This window comes from Mastomys coucha, unplaced genomic scaffold (genome assembly GCF_008632895.1).
Source record: "Mastomys coucha isolate ucsf_1 unplaced genomic scaffold, UCSF_Mcou_1 pScaffold6, whole genome shotgun sequence".
Classification (NCBI taxonomy): Eukaryota; Metazoa; Chordata; class Mammalia; order Rodentia; family Muridae; genus Mastomys; species Mastomys coucha.
In genome coordinates, this window is record NW_022196912.1 from 104232189 (window position 1) to 104254200 (window position 22012).

At 38.0% G+C, this 22012-nt stretch overlaps 1 protein-coding gene across 29 annotated transcripts in view; it reads left to right on the top strand.

Moving 5' to 3' along the window:
• Nrxn3 (neurexin 3) overlaps positions 1 to 22012 on the top strand; it is a 1683426-nt gene that overhangs the window by 1323015 nt on the left and 338399 nt on the right. For all 29 annotated transcript variants that reach the window (XR_004114172.1, XR_004114173.1, XM_031355959.1 and 26 more), the window contains one exon: positions 10425 to 10606. Coding sequence is in view for 27 of the 29 variants with exons in the window: in XM_031355959.1 (XP_031211819.1) it covers positions 10425 to 10606 (182 nt within the window). In the remaining 2 variants the exon portion in view is untranslated. The remainder of the gene's footprint in view (positions 1 to 10424; positions 10607 to 22012) is intronic.

Sequence of the window (22012 nt, forward strand, 5' to 3'; positions counted from 1 at the left end):
TATATATATATATATATATGTTTTTATGGAAGTCAGAAGTGAATATTGGACATCTTTCTTTATCCCTTTTCATTTTGGAGAGACAAAGACCCCACTGACCCTAAGCTCATCAATTGGACTGGAATGATTAGCTAACAAGCCTAGGGATGATCTTATCTTTGCTTTCCTAGGGTTTATAGACAAGCACCACCATACCTATCTTTTTGTGTGTTTTGGGGATCTGAACCCAGGTCCAAATCCTTGTACAATATGCACTTTACATAGCCAGGCTTTTCCATGTCCTTCTCTAAACTTTATTATAGATCTTAAGAATATAGGGTAAGAAAAGTATTTCATACTTATATACAAAATATCCTTATTATATCCATTTCCCATTTCTCCACTATCTCCACTTGGACTTTTCCTAAAAAGTCCCTATCTCAATGACTTGTCCAAATATTCTTTGTTTTTTTCTCAATGTCTACTGCATCCAATTAATGTTACCCAAATATGAATGGGTATGGGATCATCTACTGATACATGAGAAACCTACCAAAAAAAATGGCTATTCCTTCTCTTGTTTCCATCAATTACCAGTAGCTCCTCAGACAGAGCAGGAACCCCATGGGCCTCTATTACCATTTTATTCATGTCAAAACGGAATCTCAGTTAAGACAAATATGTATTACATAGTGGCACATGGATGACAAGGATGTATTATGGAATAAAGAACATGAGGAAACCCAGACACTATTGTGGATGCCAGCTAGTGCTGGCTTACAGGAGCCTGCTATAGCTGTCTCCTGAAAGTCTCTGACAGTGCCTGACAAATACAGAAGTAGAGGCTCACAGCCATCCATTGGACTGAGCACAGAGTCCCCGATGAAGGAGCTAGAAAAAGGACCCAAAGAGCTGAAGGGGTTTGCAGCCCCATAGGACGAACAACAATATGAACTAACCAGTCCCCCAGAACTCCCAGGGACTAAACCACCAACCAAAGAGTACATATAGTGGGATCATGGCTCCAGCTGCATATGTAGCAGAGGATGGCCTAGTGGGTCATCAATGGGAGGAGAGGAGAGGCCCTTGTTCCAGTGAAAGTTCTATGCCCCAGTGTAGGGGAATGCCAGGGCGAGGAAGCGGGAGAGGATGGGTTGGTGAGCAGGGAGATGGGGGAGGGAATAGTTGTTTTTTTTTTGTTTTTTTTTTTTTTTTTTTTTTTTTTCAGAGTGGAAATCAGGAAAGGGGAGAACATTTGAAATGTAAATAAAGAAAATATATAATTAAAAAAAACTTGAGCCTTCCTCTTTCCTTAACTCTGAGATGATTTCTACAGTTAAAATATATATCATATACAATCCAGAGTGATTCCCCTTCAAAATTGTTAGACAAATTTTTCAGGGAAATTGTGTTTTATAGATTAGAGCAGAGAAACACCAAAATCATCTTAGCATGGCCATAGAAAGTATGAAGTCCATATAAATCAGGCATTTAAATCAAGGCTACTGCTTTTCATCTGTGTTTCCCTTCTAGAGAATAGTTAGCTTGTAGAAGCTCTTTGATTGCTCCCAGAAAAGGTATTTCAAAGCTATCGCACAAAAGAAGAAATGTTGGCAAATAAAGTAGTTTGAACCTCCCCTTTATTCTAACCAGGTCCCTAGAGATGCTATCAGAAGCCATATGTCCTGTAAAAAAAAAAATAACACTGCAAAATGGGTGATGAGTAATTACCAGATGATCATTTGTGCTGTTCGTCTTGTTCATTTGTGTTTTCCTAACAGACATGTACATATGGTCTTTGTTGTTAGTTATTGCTCTATGAAATAAAAGGAAGATCATATTGCTTTCCCTCACATACCCTTATGAACTGAAATCTAAAGTGTTTTTATTTATTAGCTTTCCTTTTTAATTTGCCATGTGATTTAATAACTAACAGGTAACAGAAAACAATCTGAAACAAAATGGATGTGATTTTATTACTGGAACCTGCCAAAAAAATTACTGAAGAGAAGTCATTCTAGGGTGTGTGGGTAGTTTTTTTTTTTTTTTTACAAATTGAAAGCTATGTGCTCCTAGATCATGTGTACTGTTATGAACTCTAATTGATGAGTACTTATAAAATATTTCCATGTTGAGGTGAAGTGACAAATAGCTGAGCTGAATGAATGGGCACAGTGGCTTCCTCCTCCTCCTCCTCCTCCTCCTCCTCCTCCTCCTCCTCCTCCTCTTCTACTTCTTCTTCTTCTTTTTCTTCTTCTTCTTCTTCTTCTTCTTCTTCTTCTTCTTCTTCTTCTTCTTCTTCTTCTTCTTCTTCTTCTTCTTCTTTTCTTCTTCTCCTCCTCCTTCCCCTCCTCCTTCTTCCCCTTCTCCTCCCCTTCCCTCATCCCCCCTCCTCCTCCTCCTTCTTCTCCTCCTCTTCCTGCTCCTGCTCCTGTTCTTGCTCCTTCTTCTCCTCTGTCTCCATCTCCTCCTTCTCCTTCTCATCCTTTTCCTCCTCCTCCCCCACTCCTTCTACTATATTTACAGTTCTTCTCCACACCTCAATGGTAATATAAAGATATGTACAAAGAGTTGGTCCAAGATTCATGATTTTCCAATGACTCATAATTATTGATCAACAGATAAATTAAACAGCCCATCCTCCAGAAACTCCGAGTGCAGAAGCACTCTGGATTTTCATTTTGTTTGACAATAAAACTTAATATTTATTTTATTAAACCCCAATACTGTACAATTGCTTAGGACTTACTCTTCTTTCCTATGTAGGAAACCAGTATGGTTGTGAAAGTTAAAATTATGTTGGCTGCGAGATAATCTCTGGTATAAAACTATTACTGGAGGTTGGCCTGCAGAATTGACAGTTTTATGACTGTGGTATAATTATTCCTGGGCATATTATAGTTTGACTTGTCTCAGCATTAGAATGGAGACAGTAACTGTTAGGAGCTGAATAATTGCGTTTCCACAAACTCATGCCAAGACATCTTTTAGTATCCATGGTGATTGGTCCAAGAACCCCCAAACATAGCAAAAAATCCATATTCTATGTTTAGAGATAAAGTCTTTGAAGATGTAAATGGGTTTCATTGAGTTTATTAGAGTAACTCCTAACCCTGTATGCCTAGTATGTTCACTACAAGAGGTTATTAGGAAAAATAGGTACATCGCTCATCTGGCATCATTCCTTTGTCAACCCATGCTGACAGCAAGGAATGAGATAGTTATCTACAAGCCACAGAAAATGACTTCTGTTCTCAAAATAGATGAGAAAATAAATTTCAGATTTTCAGATCACCCATGCCAGCTATGATGCCTCCCCATGTCACTCTTGTAAATGAACGTAGCTCGTAGAAGAGTTCACAGTTCACGAGCAGGTGAACTCTTGTAAATGAATGTAAATTTCTCTACTCCACAGGTTTGGAATACTATATTGTGTGCTGGGAATCATCACCATTTAGAGTTTATCCGAGCATTACTACTATTGTTAATATCAGCATTGAAATAGTGTTGTTAGGTTGCAGGAGGAAGATTTGCCCTGTGAGTTTAGAAACAGCCAGTTCCACTAGAGGGAATTTGAGAGTGGCCTGGATGCTTTATTTTTGGACCAGTACTACCAAATATCTCCTTACAGAGATACCCTGTAAGAAAGATACCTGTCTTTTATGCTTGTCTGATATGACATTTCCAAAGTGCTGTGTTTCTGGAAGCACCATTATCCCTGGCACTTTGAAAGGGTAGGGTGTGCTTGCCAGTGTTTCTGAGGGCCTGCTAAAATTGTGTATCATTTTATATCACTCAGACTTTGGGGAAGTATAGGAGTATACAGAGTAACCCAGAAATAGGTATGTTTGTCCCTGGGCAAGCTTTAGAAGCATCAAGTTTTCTTCATTTCTCCTTGGGAAGTCCTTGTCTTTCCTGTCACCATCTCCAAGAATATTTACAAAGACAGTTAACTAATCTCTGTGAAGAGTGGTCCTCTGACTTTTTAACTAAAACAAAAAAAATTACTGTTGTAACTAAATAATGATGAACTCTCATAGGAGAACATTTTGTTAGTTTTAAATCTTCATGCCAAAAGATATTCTGTGACACGGGATGTTAATACGCAGGGGCTACATTAGGTAAGCTTGAACTCTCATGTTGCTGAACAGATTCAGGGTAATTCTGAATCAGCATTGGTCTGTTCACAGAAGCATGTGCATTATGCTCTTGTTTCTACAACCTTACAATATTGAATTCTTTGAAGGATTTATTTTTATTTAGTCTTCAATGCTCTTCCTTCAAGAGAGAGAAAGAGATTGGCCCATCTGGAGAGACCCTCTCTCCCATCTGCCTAAGCATTGTGTAAGATATGTAGCTTGACTCTCCTTGAGGACATATGGATTCCTAGGTATTGCTTTCAGCTTCTCAATTTAAGAACTGGCAAATATATTTACTATTACTTTGCCAAAGGGAAGTAATGCTCAAAAAAATGATTTTTTTCTTCTAAGGTTAAGTGCTTTACAGTTTACTTTATCTACTGATACTTTATCATTGTGTTTGAAGTTATTTCATATTGATTTTCATAGTAGTAAAAATAGATCAATAAGCTATCATTTTGATAAATCCATTGGATGGCTGTTGATAACATCTGCATCACTTACCCTGTTTCTTTAGTGATTGCCTCTGTGATGATGAGATCTTGTGTGCAAATTTTTACCTGTCACTCACCCTTCCCTCCTCCTGGTTATGTAGCAGTTGGTTTCTTGGTGTTTCCTTGGGAGATTTGATACGATGACTGCACAGGGACAGAAGAAGTTAAAGAATAGGAGGATGGGACTGTGTTCTCAGTTCTATCATTAAGCGCCACATCAAGTTGTTGAATCTCTGAATTTTCACTTTTTTCTTAAAATGTTAAAACAGCAAAATATTTGCCACTAAAACTTTACTGAGTGCTGAGGTGAGGTGAATCAAAACAAATATCCCCAGATTAGGCCATTTCAAAACCACAGAGTGCCATAGACATGTAAGAGAAGTAAACACAATTTAGATCCCTAAAGATAAAGAAATAAGGAGAGAGGTAGAGAGAAAATCACAGATCACTATGAAGATAATGGAGAAATTATGCCATTCGGGCCTAAGTCACTGGGAGACATTCCGTGGCTTTGTGTTTTCATTAGCTGGAAGTGGCTTTTGTCAGCTGCAACCCACAAGTCTCTCTATTTTATTTTTTATTGCCTATATAGTAGTTGAGTGGATAAAAGATAGTTTGTAATTTAATAGCAACAGCAAAATCTAGTGGTAGAGTATATTTTCTGTCATTGATAGTCCACTTATTTTTCAATAGAGTTTTGCCAGTTTTTTGGTAAAGATCATAACTGTGTCCCACACTATGTTGGATATACTGATCAAAGAGAAGCAGAGAAGTCACAGAGAAGATGTAGTGTCATGTTACTATCATAGAACTCTAGTCTATGTGCTCAGTGTTCAAAGGGACCAGGGTAACAGTGGAATCCTATTTCTTATCCAACTTTGCATACCATATGGTATGTAAGTTTACACTTACTATACTAATTTGTTATTCTAAGGCTATACTTATCTTCCAGTAATTTATCTAGCTCTTGCTAGATAAATTTAGCACTCATGGACTTCCCCTGGGAAACACTTCCAAAAAAACATTTCTATTTCAGCAACAATAAAAATTATTTGGGGGAGAACTGGTTTATAGTAAAGATACAAAACAATATACACATCCAATTAGCATAGACTCTGAGGACTTTTCAAAGACATATTGTTGTCTATAACTATTTGAAGGACAAAATAATAAGGGAATCACAGTCAATTACATTTTCTATCTAAATTTTCCTACATCTGGATATGCATATAAATATCAAATGCAAATACAGACATACCTACAAAGTGAATCTTAAGCAAGTCCATAATACTACTTCCTTGGTATTCATCCAAAAATGTACTAGGTGACTTGGTTGAGGGCCTGGAGCCAGAAAGATCGTTATAAACACAAGGGTTTGCAGTTGCAAAGTCAAAATAATAGCCATGATTACTACCTAACGATCGAAACAAGGAAGAGTTGAGTTGTCACCAACAACTAAATTCTGGAAAATTGAGTAGAAAAATCCACGAATGTTTTCAGAATATTGGAAAAATATGTGAACGAGAGAAAAAAATTTATCACCTCTTCTCTTTGAAAAACTCTAAATCGTCTCCTAAGCAACTTACTCTTCTCTGTTTACATCCAAATACATTCCACAAGTCATTCCTGATTACATTACATTGCAGCCTGCTGGATCTCTTCTCCTGCCAAACTATCTTTCTTACACGTACCCCTCCCACCCCCAGCTTTGCTTGCTTATGTGAAATTCTAACTACTCCATCACTTCCAGCCACATATATGGCTAGTGTGCTTGAAACAGTAACCTAAGGGCATTATTTATGGATTGTGGGTAAAATGGTGATATATCAGAAGCTAAAGCTTCTGATCACTTTAGCTATGCTAATTGTTATTAGCATATAACAGTAGCTATGCAGTAATTTTATTCCCCAAACACTATCTTCATAGAGACTACAGAGCAACCTCATTCCATTCCTTATAAATGCTCTGGCCTTAAATATATGACCCAAAGGCAGCTGTAGCCATTTCTATTTCTGCTGATACTTTTTTCCATTTTTTAAAACTTGAATGGATTAATTTTATATTGTCCTGATTACTCACAAACATAGCCTGATCTGGGCACCAACACACTGAGTCTAGTCAGAAACTGTCCATCAGAAATACAGTCTCAAGTCAGAGAACACAAACTGTGGTATCAAGGGACTCAGAAGTGAGGATCTTCAACAGATTCAAATGGGGTTCTTAGGGCTCCTCGGATACTCAAGTACTGATTTGTTATTTAAAAATAACATTTGTTTAAAAAATGATATTCTAAAGCAATAGAATTATACCTCCTTTGAAGTTCTAGGCATTTTGTGTTTAAAATGAACAGAAAGTTTATGTTTATTTCCAAAAAACCATTCAAGACAGAAAACATGGAAACTAGAAAAATGACACTGTCAGTTTAGAAAATTATGGCAATTAATTAACTTCATCTAACAGTATTGTTAGACTGTGGGAAGACTTAGGAAGTTTGGTCACACTTATTAGTATATTCAGTAACAAGAACAGGTTTCTATAGTCTTTGTGCCTTGCAGAATAAACCCAACACCGAGCACCTTGTATCTCTTATGCCCTTCCATCTACAAAGTTAGATTTATCTAAGATCATGCTATTGTAAATCCAGAACTATAAAAAGAAAAGAAAAAAATAGCTTTGTAAAATTAGATGTTCTGTGTACTTAACCTATCTGCTAGTGTTATAATGAGGTTTCCTTCTATGTTGATTTAAAAAGTAACACCATCATGACTTCTAAACACAGTATGTAAGAGGTTGTGTATTATCTTTGAATAGCTTCTTCATGTAGAGCACTGAAAATTATTGGACAGAGCAGTGGGTAAACATTGAAGTAAAGAGAGTTTGTGAAGTTATCTGCTTGATAAAAACCAAAATGCTGTTTGCAAGCATCTCAGCTTTGGCGTAATGGCGCTGCCTAAGTTCTACATCAGCTTGAGAAGACATGATGTAAGACTAAGTATGGAAAGGTGGAAAACTTTGCCCCTTTGTCAAATCATGTTCTATAATTATATTGATAGGTGACAAAAAAAAAAGTGGATGCCCCTGGTTTAAGACAGATATCTGAGCCCCTGTTTGCACATCTGAAAAACTGTTTACAAATAAAACAGTCCCTATAATTGCTGGGCCCCACCTAAGGTTGTAGAAAAGGCTTAGCCAATTATAAAGCTTTGTGCTTTATATGTATGCTTAACATTATTTTTGTGCTGATAAAATTCTTCCCTAGGAAAGCAGGAATGTACTTCTGTAGCAAATCCACTATGAATGCGGGGTAGACTTGGTAAGATTTTGTAAACTGGCATGAAATGTCACCGGCTGATTTGCATTTTTGGTGATTTTATACATTAATCACTGAATAACCTTCAGTTTTCCAAATAAAGAAGGAAGAAAGCAAGAGTGACATTTGTGATCATCTACAAAAAAGGACTTGTTTAAACTCTTCACAGATGGAGAGATAGCAAGCATAAATTGTTTTACCAAGATTTCTAATTTTAAGCAGCTTTGAGGGTGTTTGTGGGTAGGAGAGAGCAAACACTGTTTTGCATATGGAATTAACATAAACTTTGCATACCATAGTCCCAGCTTCTCTGGATGATTCTGAAGGGCTTTCTGGAGAACCCCTAAGGATTGCAAAGCTCTTAAAGGGACACAGATTCTGTGCTGCTTGTGATATACAAATGGAGGGAATTTAAGCAAGCCTCATAAGGTGACCTTTCCAAGAGGAGAGTGGGTTTTCATACATCTCAGATGGCTCAGTGCTTGTACAGGGATGACATACTACAAAAACTGCCAATTCTAGCCCAAATGAGTTCATTATTTTTAAGTAAGGTATATAATCTATTTCTTGGACAGTCAATGAAATTTGTTTAGGTATTTGCTATAAGTTAACTGAGATAGTAGATATAGTCCGGTGATTGAGATTTTTAATAGCTGTTCAAGATTGAATGAATGGTTCTCTAATGTTTACAAAATTAGTTATAAGTGTCACAAATTCACTGGGATATACACAGGAAAATCTATGGAAGTGTACTGTAAAAAACTACTTGCCCCTGGTAAGTGGCCTAAAACCCCAGAGGTTACAATGTCATAGTATATTTCAGCTACCAAATTTATAGGTTCTTCCCCAATTTACCACTTGGTGTGTGTTTCTTAATACAGACTTTGAAATATCTTAAAATATTAATCTTTATTAGTTGCCTGTTACCTGTGATAACGTGCCCCACTAAAAATAAATTTAAAGGAGAGGAGATGGTTTGTTGTGCCTTACAGTTCAAAGATGCAGACCATCAAGCAGCAAATGGTGGCTCCAGACAACTGGTCATGTTACATCAGCAGTCAGGAAGCCAGAGGAGGCCATTGCAGAGGCTCAACTGTCATTTCCCTTCATATGTAATTGACAACCCTGGTCACTCACCTTCAGATTGTGTCTTCACACTTCAGTTAACCTAGTCTAGATCATCTCTTACTGGCATGCTGGGAGGTGGCACTCATAGGTAATTAAAAATCCCATCAAGTTGACAAATAGGACTTTGAATATTTTCTTTCTTTTCTCTGTGTTAGTTTTGTAAGTAGTTTCAATTAATGTATTCTTGGTAACTCAGGATTAATACTGATAATAGTAAAAATAGGAATTAAATAGTAAATGCAAAAGAGAGCATAAACTGGATATAATTGATCATATCATTTGCCAAGTGAGGACGTCATTATCTTGAGGTAGTTTTCCCTATTTCCTTTCAGGACTTTAATTCCTAAAAAGAGATGAGACCTATTGTGTTAATATCAAATAAATACCACCAGATACATATTGAAGGAGAGAATGTTTATTCTTAAAAGACTCCAGAAATAATTTCTGTTGGCATGTTTATAGCAACATAATAATGAAACATATAAATATTTTCAGTCACCCAGCTAGATCATTTCTAGAAACACCACATTTGAAATATGCAAAAAATGGTTGAAAATTAGTGAACCTTGTCACCACTTTTCAAGAGTCACATTTGACTGCATATGATAGATCACAATAGTCAAGACACAGACACTCTTAAAACTCCTGTCTAAAGTTATCTGCAGCTCTTACATAGAAACTACATAACAAACAAAAATAAATTTTATGTTTATAATTGAGCCCCATATACATGTATATGTATATATATAAATGTCATACATATAATGAATATGTACATGTTCATATATATACATATATGTGAAATTTCCAAACCCTCAAATTTATAATATTAAATATTACTGTTTCCAGTCATTTCATAGAAATATTGTTTCATCTATATTGCTTCCTACCATAAGACCACACTTATTTCTGTGGCTTGCAAAAATAATTATACCTTTGGGCTTCTACATTGCAAGCTTTATGGTAAGGCACCCCTAAAAAGACTGATACCACTGATGAGATTATTTTGATAGCCAGAGGCAGGGGACAAAGTTTCTATCTCATGCCTGTCTTAGTCAATGGAAGGCCTATTCTGCTGCTACAGAAGAGGGAAAGTTTGTTTATTAACAAGCAACAAATTTCATTAGCCAGTATATCCATTGTTACGCATTAGGAACAGAAGGTACTGAACACGTCTCAATAACATGTTTGGTTATTTATTCCCATTGCTAGCATCTTTAATGTGGGGAGACAGACACCTTCCTTAGTAACCAAATACTATAGAGTGTGAGAACGTTTTCTCCCACACCTGTCCCCTGCGGTCTCAAATGTGTACTAGACCAGGCAATGTGTAATATAGTGGCCCTCATGTCTCCTTTCTCTTTTCCTTCACAGCTGGTGCAACATATATCTTTGGGAAAAGCGGTGGCCTCATCCTCTACACCTGGCCAGCCAATGACAGACCCAGCACACGCTCTGACCGCCTTGCCGTGGGCTTCAGCACCACTGTGAAGGATGGTATCTTAGTACGCATCGACAGTGCCCCTGGACTTGGCGACTTTCTCCAGCTTCACATAGTGAGTACCAGCCCAGCCTTGGCCTGGATTCTCTTACCTTCCTGGTGATCTAGACACAGGAGAACATTCTACATAAACATCACATGGGTGCATATGCTTTCAAAAACTCCCTTCAATCGTATAAACTCTCACACTTGGGCTTAGATGGACAGACAGCAGGGGTTTGGCAAACTTTCTCTAGAGGGGCAGCATGTCAGCGTTATGGACTTTGCCGATTATCGAGTCTGTTGGTTTTATTACACACAGATAGCATGCTTTTAAGATGTGATTCTGTTCCAATAAGAACTCATTCATAAAACCTGGTGGCCAATGTGACCACAGGTATGAAAAGAATCTGTGGTGAAAGCTGAGGCTCTTGAAGCAGAGGGGTGTGACACAGAGGAAACTGCCCAGTAATCAAGTTGAGTTATGCATGCATATTTCATATTTAACATTTTCCTGTAGATCCTATGTCTATGATAGTAGAGAGGTTTACTCCCGTCTCTGCAGATCATGAGAGTATTGTGCAAAACAAAGAAATTAAAATGATTTGGGGGGGTGAAATTACTTTCTTACGAGGATAGAAAATATTTTTATAGCAACAATTAACCCATTTTATCACCTGTGCAGTCTACAGTTAAGAAAGTAGGCTAAAGAAAGATATGATTCTCATCCATAAATACCCCACGCATAGCCACCGAGAGCCGAGAGAGGAATTGTTCTCATTAGTTAGCAATGACAGAGCTAGAAAGAATGGATTTAATTTGGAGCAGTAAGAATTCAGTTTTAATACCAGAGGGGGAAAGCAGTTAAGAGAAAAGATCATCTGGGATTCATACCAATCTCCACAACAGAGGAAAAGGGACATTTGCAGGAAATCTTTGAATCTAAGTTTTTGCTAATCTTCAGATCCAGGGAGGAAAGCAGAATGTGGATTTTCTATGCTGATCTCTAGAATTGGAACTGGCAAGTTGGGTCCACAGCAGCAGGCTCATCGACAGCTGTGAACACAGCTGTGCTGGTATTGTCATGAAGTAGAACCAGCTAGAAGGATGAGGCTTAAGCTGGATGTTCCTTCCAGCCCCAAGATGAACCAGAGCAGAGCAAGAAACTCTCTTCTCATGCTCCAAAAAGCAGTACTCCTAAGTAAATATGGAATTGGGTTGCAGATTTTTAATTCTCTCTCAGATGCTTCAGGAACCATATGGTGCTAGTTGCTTAAGTTTAAACAGCGTGAAAGCCCGTGCCAAGGAGCAGAGAGAGAGAAAGGCATAGCCACTACAGTTGATCTTTAATTAGCCTCCAAGAACCACCGTCATTTACAAAACTCCAAGAGATCCATGCTGCACATAACTTAATGACTATTTCATGGCAGCTATAATGAGGCTATTATTACCAGCCCAGTTGCCTTTTCATGATGATTTATTTTCTCTCTTTCTGTTCATTGTAACTTTCTAAGAAAAATATGATGTGGCCTAGTCATAAACATCATATTTGCCATGAGATAATAGTGCTGCTATTGTGCCCGTTTCTAGGCCCTCATGTTTGGTACCACACCTTCACTCTTAAAGAGGTTTTGTCTTCCTCTTTGGTAGTGGCAGGGTGTTGGTGTGAATCATTTGTAGATACTGAGAATCTCTCAGAGGAACTAGAATACACTATGCCTTTGTTAAATTCTGTAATTCATTGGTGAGTTTGAAAAGTGAATACCTCTAACCATATTTTGATGTTCAAGCAATATGCATTTCTTTGTCTTGTATTTGTTAGCAGATGTTCTCTGTATAGTCATGTTCTTTAGTTTGACATTATATATTATTTTCTTTATAAAAGTAAAAAAATACTCACAAATTTTCATCATAATATATAATGTCACCTTGGAGTAAATCATTGATTCTGCTATTAATAAAACACTCTGTTAATTCCCCAAAGATGTTTCCTAACAAGCTTGGGGAGGAAATTATATAAACTACTCTTTTTCCCTATTGTAATGTGAAAAAGACCCACACAGTTCTAAAGTCAGTAAACCTGCCCTGCCTGTGACCTTTTAATAAGCATGGCCCCCTTCTGTGCTCCAGTCATTTGAAACCATTTTTAATCTGCTAACGAGTCTGGTTTCTTTTCTGTATTCCTTAACACAATCAGAATAAAAGAATCAGAGTAGAAAAATCAAAAGATCGTTGTAAGACCCAGCCTCTTACTTTGAAGAGTTAAGCAGAGGCATCAGGAAGGCAAAACAATAAAAACTGGGTAGGATTCATCCTCAGACATTTGCAGGATTATAAAGGATGGTTTCATCTGCTGGATGGTTTGTTTCACTGTTCTAAGAAAATTATCCCAAAAGAAAAGCACTTGAGAGTCATTGTAGAAAGCCAAAGGGATTGGGCAGGAGGCAAAATGCTCCATTTTACACCAATTCTTCTTTTTTTTTTTTTTTTAAAAAAAACTAGTTAATATATATATATATTTTTTTTGTATTTTAAGTTGACACACATTAGAAAGTTTCATCTCTGTACTTTATTTACATGTATGACACCATACTGTGCTCTTCTTCAAGTCTTTGTTCTGCAGCCCTCTCTAATTCTTTAAGATCTTTTCCTCGGGGGGCAGGAAAGATGGCTCAGCAGAAAGAACTCTTATTACTCTTTGAGAGGATCCAAGTTCAGTCCATAGTATCCATGTTGGGTGGCTCACAACCACCTGTCTCCCCAGCTCCAGAGGACTGAATGCCTTTTGCCCTTCGCAAGGAACGACAAAAACATGTCTAGAAAGACTTCACATACTGACGTAAAATAAATTTTTGTAAAAATGATGATTCCTTCCTTTCCAGTCCTTTCATATCACAGTCCCTCTTCTACTTAAAAAATCTGCACACACACTCACACTTTAAATCTAGAATCTGCATATGATAGAAAACATGCTTTCTTTCTGAGTCCAATAAATTTTCTAGTATAGTTGTCTTTAGTTAAAAAAAGTGTTCTGGCAAATGTCATGATTTCAGTTTCTTAACAGCTGAATGTAATCCCATGTGTATGCATGTAGCGGATGTTGTTTACCCATCTCTCTGCTGACACACATACAAGCTTTCTACTCCTTAGCTTTCCTGAATGGGGCTGCAATAAACACGGATATGCAAGTCTTGCTCTGGCATATTGGCATAGTCTTTCAGATATTTACCCAGGAATGGTTAATCTAGCTCATGTGAAAATTATATTTCCATTTATTTATCAGCGATTTGGAGGACCTCACACACGTGAGCCAAGTGCTCCAACACTGAGCTACTTCCCCAGGACTATTTTAAATGCTTTGAGGCAACTCCTCTCTGACTTCTATAATGCCTATAGCAATTGACATTGTCACCAGCAATCTGACCTCCTTCCCACAACTACTACATCATTTACTTTTATTTTTCTTGACCTTGGCCACCAACCTAGGGGGTGATGGACTCTCAAAGCAGTTGTATTTGCACTCTCCTGATGGCTAAGACTATTGAACGTTTTAAAAAGAAAAAAAACAATTTTTGCCATTTATATTTCTTCTTTTAAGATTTGTAGATTCAGTATTTTAGCCCACTTGTTGATTGGCTGATTCACTACTGAAACAAAGATGGTAATGACAGACATGCAGAGAGACACAGCCCCTCATCTTGGTTTATTTTGTGCTATGGTAGTAAAACACCTCCCATTGGCCAATCTATAAATCACAGGAGTTTACATCTCAGAATTTGTTATACGGAATTGAGAAGTCCAAGATCCAGATGCTGGCTGATCAGGGTTACATAGCTGAGTTCCCATGATGGTACCATGTATACCCTGCCATATAGTGGGTAAAGCTGTTTCCTCTCAAGGCAAGAGAGAGGGAACCACTCCTTAAGCTTCCCTAAAAAGTACTATCAATCCACCTTTAAATAGTCTCTTCATCCCCACACTGTTTTATTGGATATTAACCTTCTAATACATGAAATCTGGGGGACATTTTTATGCCAGAGCAGCAGGGTAAACTAAAGTGACATGAGACAAGGGCCAGACATCTGCTTCAGCTGTGCTCCCCTGGGGTTACACGGCAGACAAACAGCATTCTTTTACTCTGGATGTTAATTGGAGAAGAATTCTCTCTTCTGTGTACTTATAGTGGTAGTTGAACTAATGAAATTAAATGCAAAACAAGGCATAAATTGATATCATCCAGCAAATGCAGTATAAGTATGTTTTCTGTGTAAGAAAAAGAAAGAACACAACAGCGAGAGACAGAATATGGACAGAAGTAGAAAAAAATTGCATCTTGTAAATTGGTCCTGAAAATCATTTTTTTGAATTTCTTATTAATTATAAAAATAATTCTTATGAACTCAAGATTATTTTATAGTATTAACCCTGTCATTGCAGTAATTTGTTTTTACCTCCAGTTTAGCTTATCTGAAGGAAGAGAGCATGCTCTTAAAAGAATATGAGTGAGCCTAACTCAGAGGTGAACACTCACTCTAGGATAGTACACATAGTAAAATTGGCAAATAAAGCTCACCTTACTGACAGTTCTCTGTGCCTTAGCGTCTTTCACTGTAAGCTTTACATTGGAAATACTTTTGAGAGCAATGGATGTATTCTGCAGAAAGGAATTCTTGCTTCAACTAGTCATGTCAGCCCCAAGTATAGATCTGGTTTGTAGATGCATTCTGTACATCATTCAGCTACCTCCTAAACCCTAAGCTCACACGAGTTTTCCTCTTTCCTGTGCTTCTCCAAAATCTTTACTCATTAAAATATCTCTAAGAAAATAGTTTGCTTTTTATAATTCTAGTCTTCTGGAAGTTCTTGATTCATTACTAATTCATTTAAAGTACTTCTATTTCAGTATATGTGCATGTGTGTGTTCATTCACATGTGTGCATAGGACTGTGGGAGCCACAGGTCAATATGAAGTATTTTCCTCAATTGCTTTCCATCTTACTTTTTGGGACAGAGTCTCTCCCTCAACCTAGAACTTGCCAATTCTGCTAGACTCTTTGGACAGCAAACCCTAGGGATCCTCCTGTCTCCACATCTCCAATGCTAATGCTTCAGGCATATACTAATGTATGGGCCTTTTATGTCGGTATCAGAGATCAAACTCAGGTTATATAAAAAGAAAACCTGGGAAAAATAAAGGCATTAAAATGGATGAAAGAGAGAGGGAGGGAGGGAGGGACGGAGAGAGAGAAAGAGAGAGAGAGAGAGAGAGAGAGAGACAGAGACAGAGACAGAGACAGAGAGGCAGAGAGACCAAGTGTGCTCTGGGTATGATTTTATTTGTTTGTTTTTCATTTATAATTTGTATAAATCATAACTTTTTCTAACTGCGGCAGTGAAATGCCCCACCCCTTTTGATGCTTTTTTGTAAATCTCAAGTCTTCCTTAAGTGGTCTTTGACGATCAATATTAAAAATGGCAAGCTTGAATTCTTCAAAAAAAGAAGCCAAAATAAAAACATAAAAGGCCAAGGGATCAAAATAACTTTGGAATCAGAAATTATTTATTTCAGAATAACATTCCTTGTTTGGGGTTCATGCTTTCATGGTGCAGTATTTTCTGTCAGTTTGTTGCTGATGATATTAATGAAATCATGAATGGGATGCGTTTGACAAAGGCATAAAGATTGCTGTTGAAGTTCATGTGCATAAAATGAGATTCTCAGGGCCAAGGGATTTTTGCAAATAATTGCTTCAAATCTAAGTTTCCCTCCAGTGAAATCTATTGTTGAGTTAATCAGCTCAGTATTTGGAGAGCAGCTGGTGTTACTTGTGACTGACATCTGCCTCTTATCCTCCATCTACTCTGTCTAGAGCTATGTCATGCTACGCTCACCTTCATGGGATCACGAAAAGGATTACCATGAAGTGTTGTACTCGCTCCTGGGTGGCTTTTGATAATGTCCTTTTACCACCTATTAAACAGAAGGTCGTAGAGAACTGGGCAGTAATTAGCTTCTCTGTGTAGTTAGTGCTGGTATAGAAAAGACATATTAATTTCTTTCTCCCTGTGTGTAATTTACAGTAAATCCTCTTGGATTCATTTTTTAATTATGAGCCTTTCAGGAATAGTGAAAATTTATGTGTCAGGACATCTGTTTTGTTTGACAAGAATCTATAACCTTGTCCAACAATTTCCTTTCCAACTTGCAATGCAGATATGTGCAGAAGCTGGGGTAGGCAGGACAAAGGAACACTGTCCTGGCAGATCCTCTACCACAGTAACAGCATTTCTTCCCCAAACTTTGTCCTCCAAAACGTTATTGGTAATATCTCTTGGGTCATATGTGTGGAAATTGGGTATTTATTAAGTTTGTCTTCTATAATATTGTTTCTCTACAATTTATGGTATTCAAAGGGACTCCTTGAGAATAAAAGGGAGCTGAGCTGAAATGTGATAAATGGTCTATTCCTCTGGTCTATTGCATCTATAAATTCACCCTGGATGCCTCATTTTGGCTGTCTCTGTGTGAATATTTACAGTCAAACATCGACATCTGCCAGGTTAGTTCTCGGTGAAGTTAGACGGCTGTTAACTCAGCTCCATTCCTGGATTTGGCCATTGACAGAACTGGATTGGACTCTGGACTTTGTTTAGGAGAATGTCTGATGGAGTACAGAGGAATATTGCTGTTTAGAGACTGGTAGTGCTGGAGAAGAGAACAAGAGAAATACAAAGGTGTCCAGCAGAGGCAATCTCACTTCCCACAGAGTGCTGCGCACTGCAGGTTGGCTCACAATCCTCTTCATTGCTATTTGTTCTTAGTGAAAAAGGCCTCTTTGGGGTTTCCAGGCTTAGGAGGTTTTCCAGATCATTAGCCACTTGTGCAGAGAGGCCTTGCTGGGCATCATCCCTGCAGCTCTCAGCCTAGCTGTGCCATCACAGCAGTGCTGGGGAAGCTGGGAGAAGCCAAGGGAAGCCAGGATTATGTAAACTGGACCACAGGTAACTATGTGCATGGGAGATCAGGAGCGTTTTCACAAATCTCTAATAAGTACATGATACTACCTTCAAAATCTATTGACCTTCATTCTGTACATGGATCTGAGGGCAGCATGCCAGGTACAAAGGTCTCAATTTAAACCATACACTTTGGATTGAAGGCACATTGCTGTTATTATGAATTAAGTACCATTTGGTACTTTGGCCTCTTCTTTGAAAAGGAAATAAAACCAAAGATTAGGTAGCCAACTCTTCCTGAAGATCAATCAAAATAAACTATTTACAAACTGTCTATTACCCTCAAAGCTTGCACAAACACAGAAGGGCAATTTTCTTAAAGAAATACCAATATGTGGTGACTGCAAAATGGGGGATATGTATGTGTGTGTGCACATACACACACATCAGTAACAAGAGGAATGCATTTTTTAAGTCAACATAAATTTTCTGTAAGAGTATGTTTCTAAGTCTGCTGGACTTGTCTCCAAATAAACAAAACAAAAGAAACAACAACAAAAACAAACAAAAAAACCCACCCTATCATCTTACCAAAAGCCAATTTTGTGTAATGTCTTGGGAGTGATATCTGAGTCTTGACCTCACATCTACACCTGAGATCTGGGGGGACATTTTAACATAAGACATGGGATCTAGAATTCTGTCTCCAAGAGAATCTTGAGTTAGACAACAGGCTACGTTAAAGCCTGCTGCTGTCTTCTCCTTTCATTGGATTGCATTTCTTCTCATTCTGTGTGGTGAGGTAAAGCACAGGGCTTCAATCCTTCTTTACTACAACGTTTCAAGGGGCTCTAGACTCACAGTGAATGTACAGCATTCCATAACCTGGAGTCCATACTTTCTTACCCATATAAAATGGGAGTCTGTTACTTTGCAGAGGAAAATCAGAAAGAGGAGATAGAGAGGAGGAAAGAAAAATAGGCTAAACATAAATAAGTAAATAAAGAGGGGCTACAGCACAATCATAGATGCTAACCACAATAAGAAATAGATACAAACAGAAAATCCCTACCATCTAAGGCCAGTGTCCAAAGAACTTGGACCTGTTGTCGTATCAGATAGACACAACTAGCTGAGTGGTGGAGGTACACACCTTTAATCCCAGCACTGGGGAGGCAGACAGATTTCTGAGTTCCAGGCCAGCCTGGTCTACAGAGTGAGTTCCAGAACAGCCAGGGCTACACAGAGAAACCCTGTCTTGGAATAGTAATAATAAAAAAGACATAAATAGTGTGATCTTTTTCTTGGGGATTAATAATGTTGAACCAAATCATTGTTAAAACCAAGCTCCTGATATGAATGCATCCAGATTGTACAGATGAATAGCAGCTGCCATAAAGTAAACTGGAAACAAAAAAAGACAGAAAAATACTTATAGATTCTGATGCTCTAAAATGTGAAAGCAAATAAATAATACATTTAATATGCAAATTAAATGCATAATACTGCAACCACAAAACTACACTGACAACGTATATTTAAAATATTTGATGTCTGGTGAGTAATTATGAGAGTAAAAGGCCAAGTGTCTACATTTTCTTCATTTATCATTTCCACAAGTGCTCTCTAGATTAGTATACTTCAAGTTCCTTAATGTCTAAATAATATCAAGCTTCAAAAATTAGGATTAAGATAACTGATCTCATGGCAATTATCCATTGCATACATTGAGCACTTACTCTGTGCCAGGCAGGGAATTCTATGATCAATCTTGACTTATCCAGAACTCGAAATGAAAGAATATAGTTGCAGCTCAATAGATACCTGTGCAACTGTACAGCTATGAGGACATTAGCTCAGAACTCAGTATATTCTGTAAAAAGTTGAGTTTGCCCAGGTTAGCACCTCTAATCCAAGATCTGTGAGGAATGGACATATCAAGATGGCTGGGGATTTCTGGATGATGGGTACCTGCTGAGCTCCAGGTCAGTGAGATTCTCTGTCTCATAGAAATAATGCCAAGAGTGAAAGCAAGACACAGATGTCCTCATCTGGCTTCTGCCCTGAGCAGGCATACCTGCAGTTTTGTGAAAAAATATACTACATGGGCATACTTCACACACTCAGACACACAAAGACACACACACACACACACACACACAAAGCGAGAGAGAGAGAGAGAGAGAGAGAGAGAGAGAGACAGAGACAGAGACAGAGACAGAGAGACAGAGAGACAGAGAGACAGAAGCAGAGACAGAGACAGAGAGGCAGAGAGACAGAGAGAGAGACAGAGAGAGAGAGACTTAATTATGAGGCTTAGAGCTTAGAGCTCTTGAGCTCTTGCTCAGCTCTTGGATTAGATTCGGCTTTCATTCAGAAATGGGTTAACTATTGACATTCATGATTTTTCCACAATTAACTATTCAATTTGGAGAACAAAAAGAAACTTTGCCTTATTTTTTTCTAAACCACGGTCACAATTTAAATTGTGTCTCTGAGATTGAAACTTAAGTAGTATATAATTGCCAGGAGTCAGGCTGTTACTGACGTAAAGTCAGTAACATGAATGTAAAGTTTCTTTTAAAGTATTTCTGTATGTCTGCTGTGGCTGTCTTTGCCAAACATTAGCTCATCAAAAACCACTTATATAAATTTACATAATCTACATTTGTGCTTTGGTGTAAGCCTTTAGCATAAAATGCAGAATCTAGATGACCTATCCTTTGTGATTTCAGTCATCAATATAGATAGTCAAATAAGTTTGACTAGTGGTGGCTTTCTTGATATATAAATTTAAAATGCAATATACTGGGTTAACTCCAGATGCCATCAAGTGAATGCTGGAGCTGGTGTGCCTTAATGGCAAGCCTGACTTAACACTGCTGGACATGCCAAGGAGATGAATTATCTCATTGTCCTACTGCTTACACTTACTAGTCATTACTCCTGGGGTATTGTTCAGTGCAACTGGGAAAGCAATAACTCATTGCCACCCTGAAGCTACAGATGATGGATTTTAGATCGCCGGCTACATTCAGATGGCATGGAAACAGAGTGCGTTGATGGGGAACTTCATTAGCCTCCCACTCCACAGCATCATATTCTCCGGTCCTGATGCTGCCATTGCTGTTGTTTTTAGCTTGTTAGTGTTTCACTGATAGATGGCTGACAGAACTGTAGAACTGAATTTGTCTCAAAGATACTACTGGCAGCCAGACCTGGCTTTCCAAGTCTGAGATGACACCTTTGGAACCCAGAATCACGTAGAAGACATTTGGATAGATCCTGTTGATCCATCCAAGCCAACCTTCATCCCATGGTCATTTCAGACTCAGGATAATAGCAGATGATTGACAATTGTGTTTTATAGTCTGTATTTGACTTGCCTGATAACGTCTGTGATTCAGTTTGCATTTCTTGCTTTGTTTTCTGTAACATGGCAGCTAGTTCAATGGATGGATAGTTATTGCTGAGATTTAGTCGAGAAGGCACTATCCAGAGATACTATGCTACTCTCGTTCTTGTGTTCACTAATATTGATGGATAAAATATAAAGTTCAGGACTTTATTAAGAATTTTGCTTAGCTTCTCTTATCAGGCCACTCACTATTAATATCTTCATGTTACAAATGAGGTGACTCTTGTTTAATGAAGCCAGACAATTTTGCCCAGAAAGTACCGCCAATAAACAGCAGAATGGGCTTTCAAACCCAGTCCTGACGCTTAATTATGATTATATTACTAATGAAAGATTCAGAGTAGAAGGCATCATCATGATCATTTTAATTCATCGCATAGTTATTAAATGGCAATTTATTTGTAATTGTTGGAGACATGAAGTCTAACCTCCAAAATTGTAGTTATTCCTATGATTCTGTTTTGACGCACAATTAGCTATATGCCAAGTAAGGAAAGAATAAGTGCTGGGATAAAGTTTCTATAAATGCACATAGGTGGAGCTGATTATACATGGTGGAACCTGGACAAATACTTCAGAAAAATATGCTAACTTGGGTGTAAGACCAATAAAATATAGAACAGGATGCATTTTCAAATTATTGTGGTCCATTTGAATATAGTGAGTTCTGTGAGAGAAGGCAGACAGTAGGGGTGAGCAGACAGAAGCTGGTGATGGAGAGGCATATAGGATCTTCTTCAGTTCTAGCCAGGCTTGCAACTAGCTCCATGGCCTTGTTTGAACCACTCGTTTGCTCACTGAAATGCAGGTGCTAATTATAGTGCTGCCTGTGGGCCTTTGTGATGATTTATAGGAATGCATGTTAGAATGCTTAGTGAGAACGTGGTCCACAGTAGATAATGGGAGGCATGGTCTATGCTTATTTGTCTTTCCTTTCCAGGGGTATTATACATCTAGCTGGAAGGGTTTCAACAATGAACGATAGTAGATTGCTTCTCCAAAGGGAAGACATTGAAAGCCTTTGGGTAGAGGTTGATAAACCCAGTTTGTTTTTTAAATAAAAATTTAAAGTTAGAATAGAAGCAGGGGGATGGGGGATAGGATAGG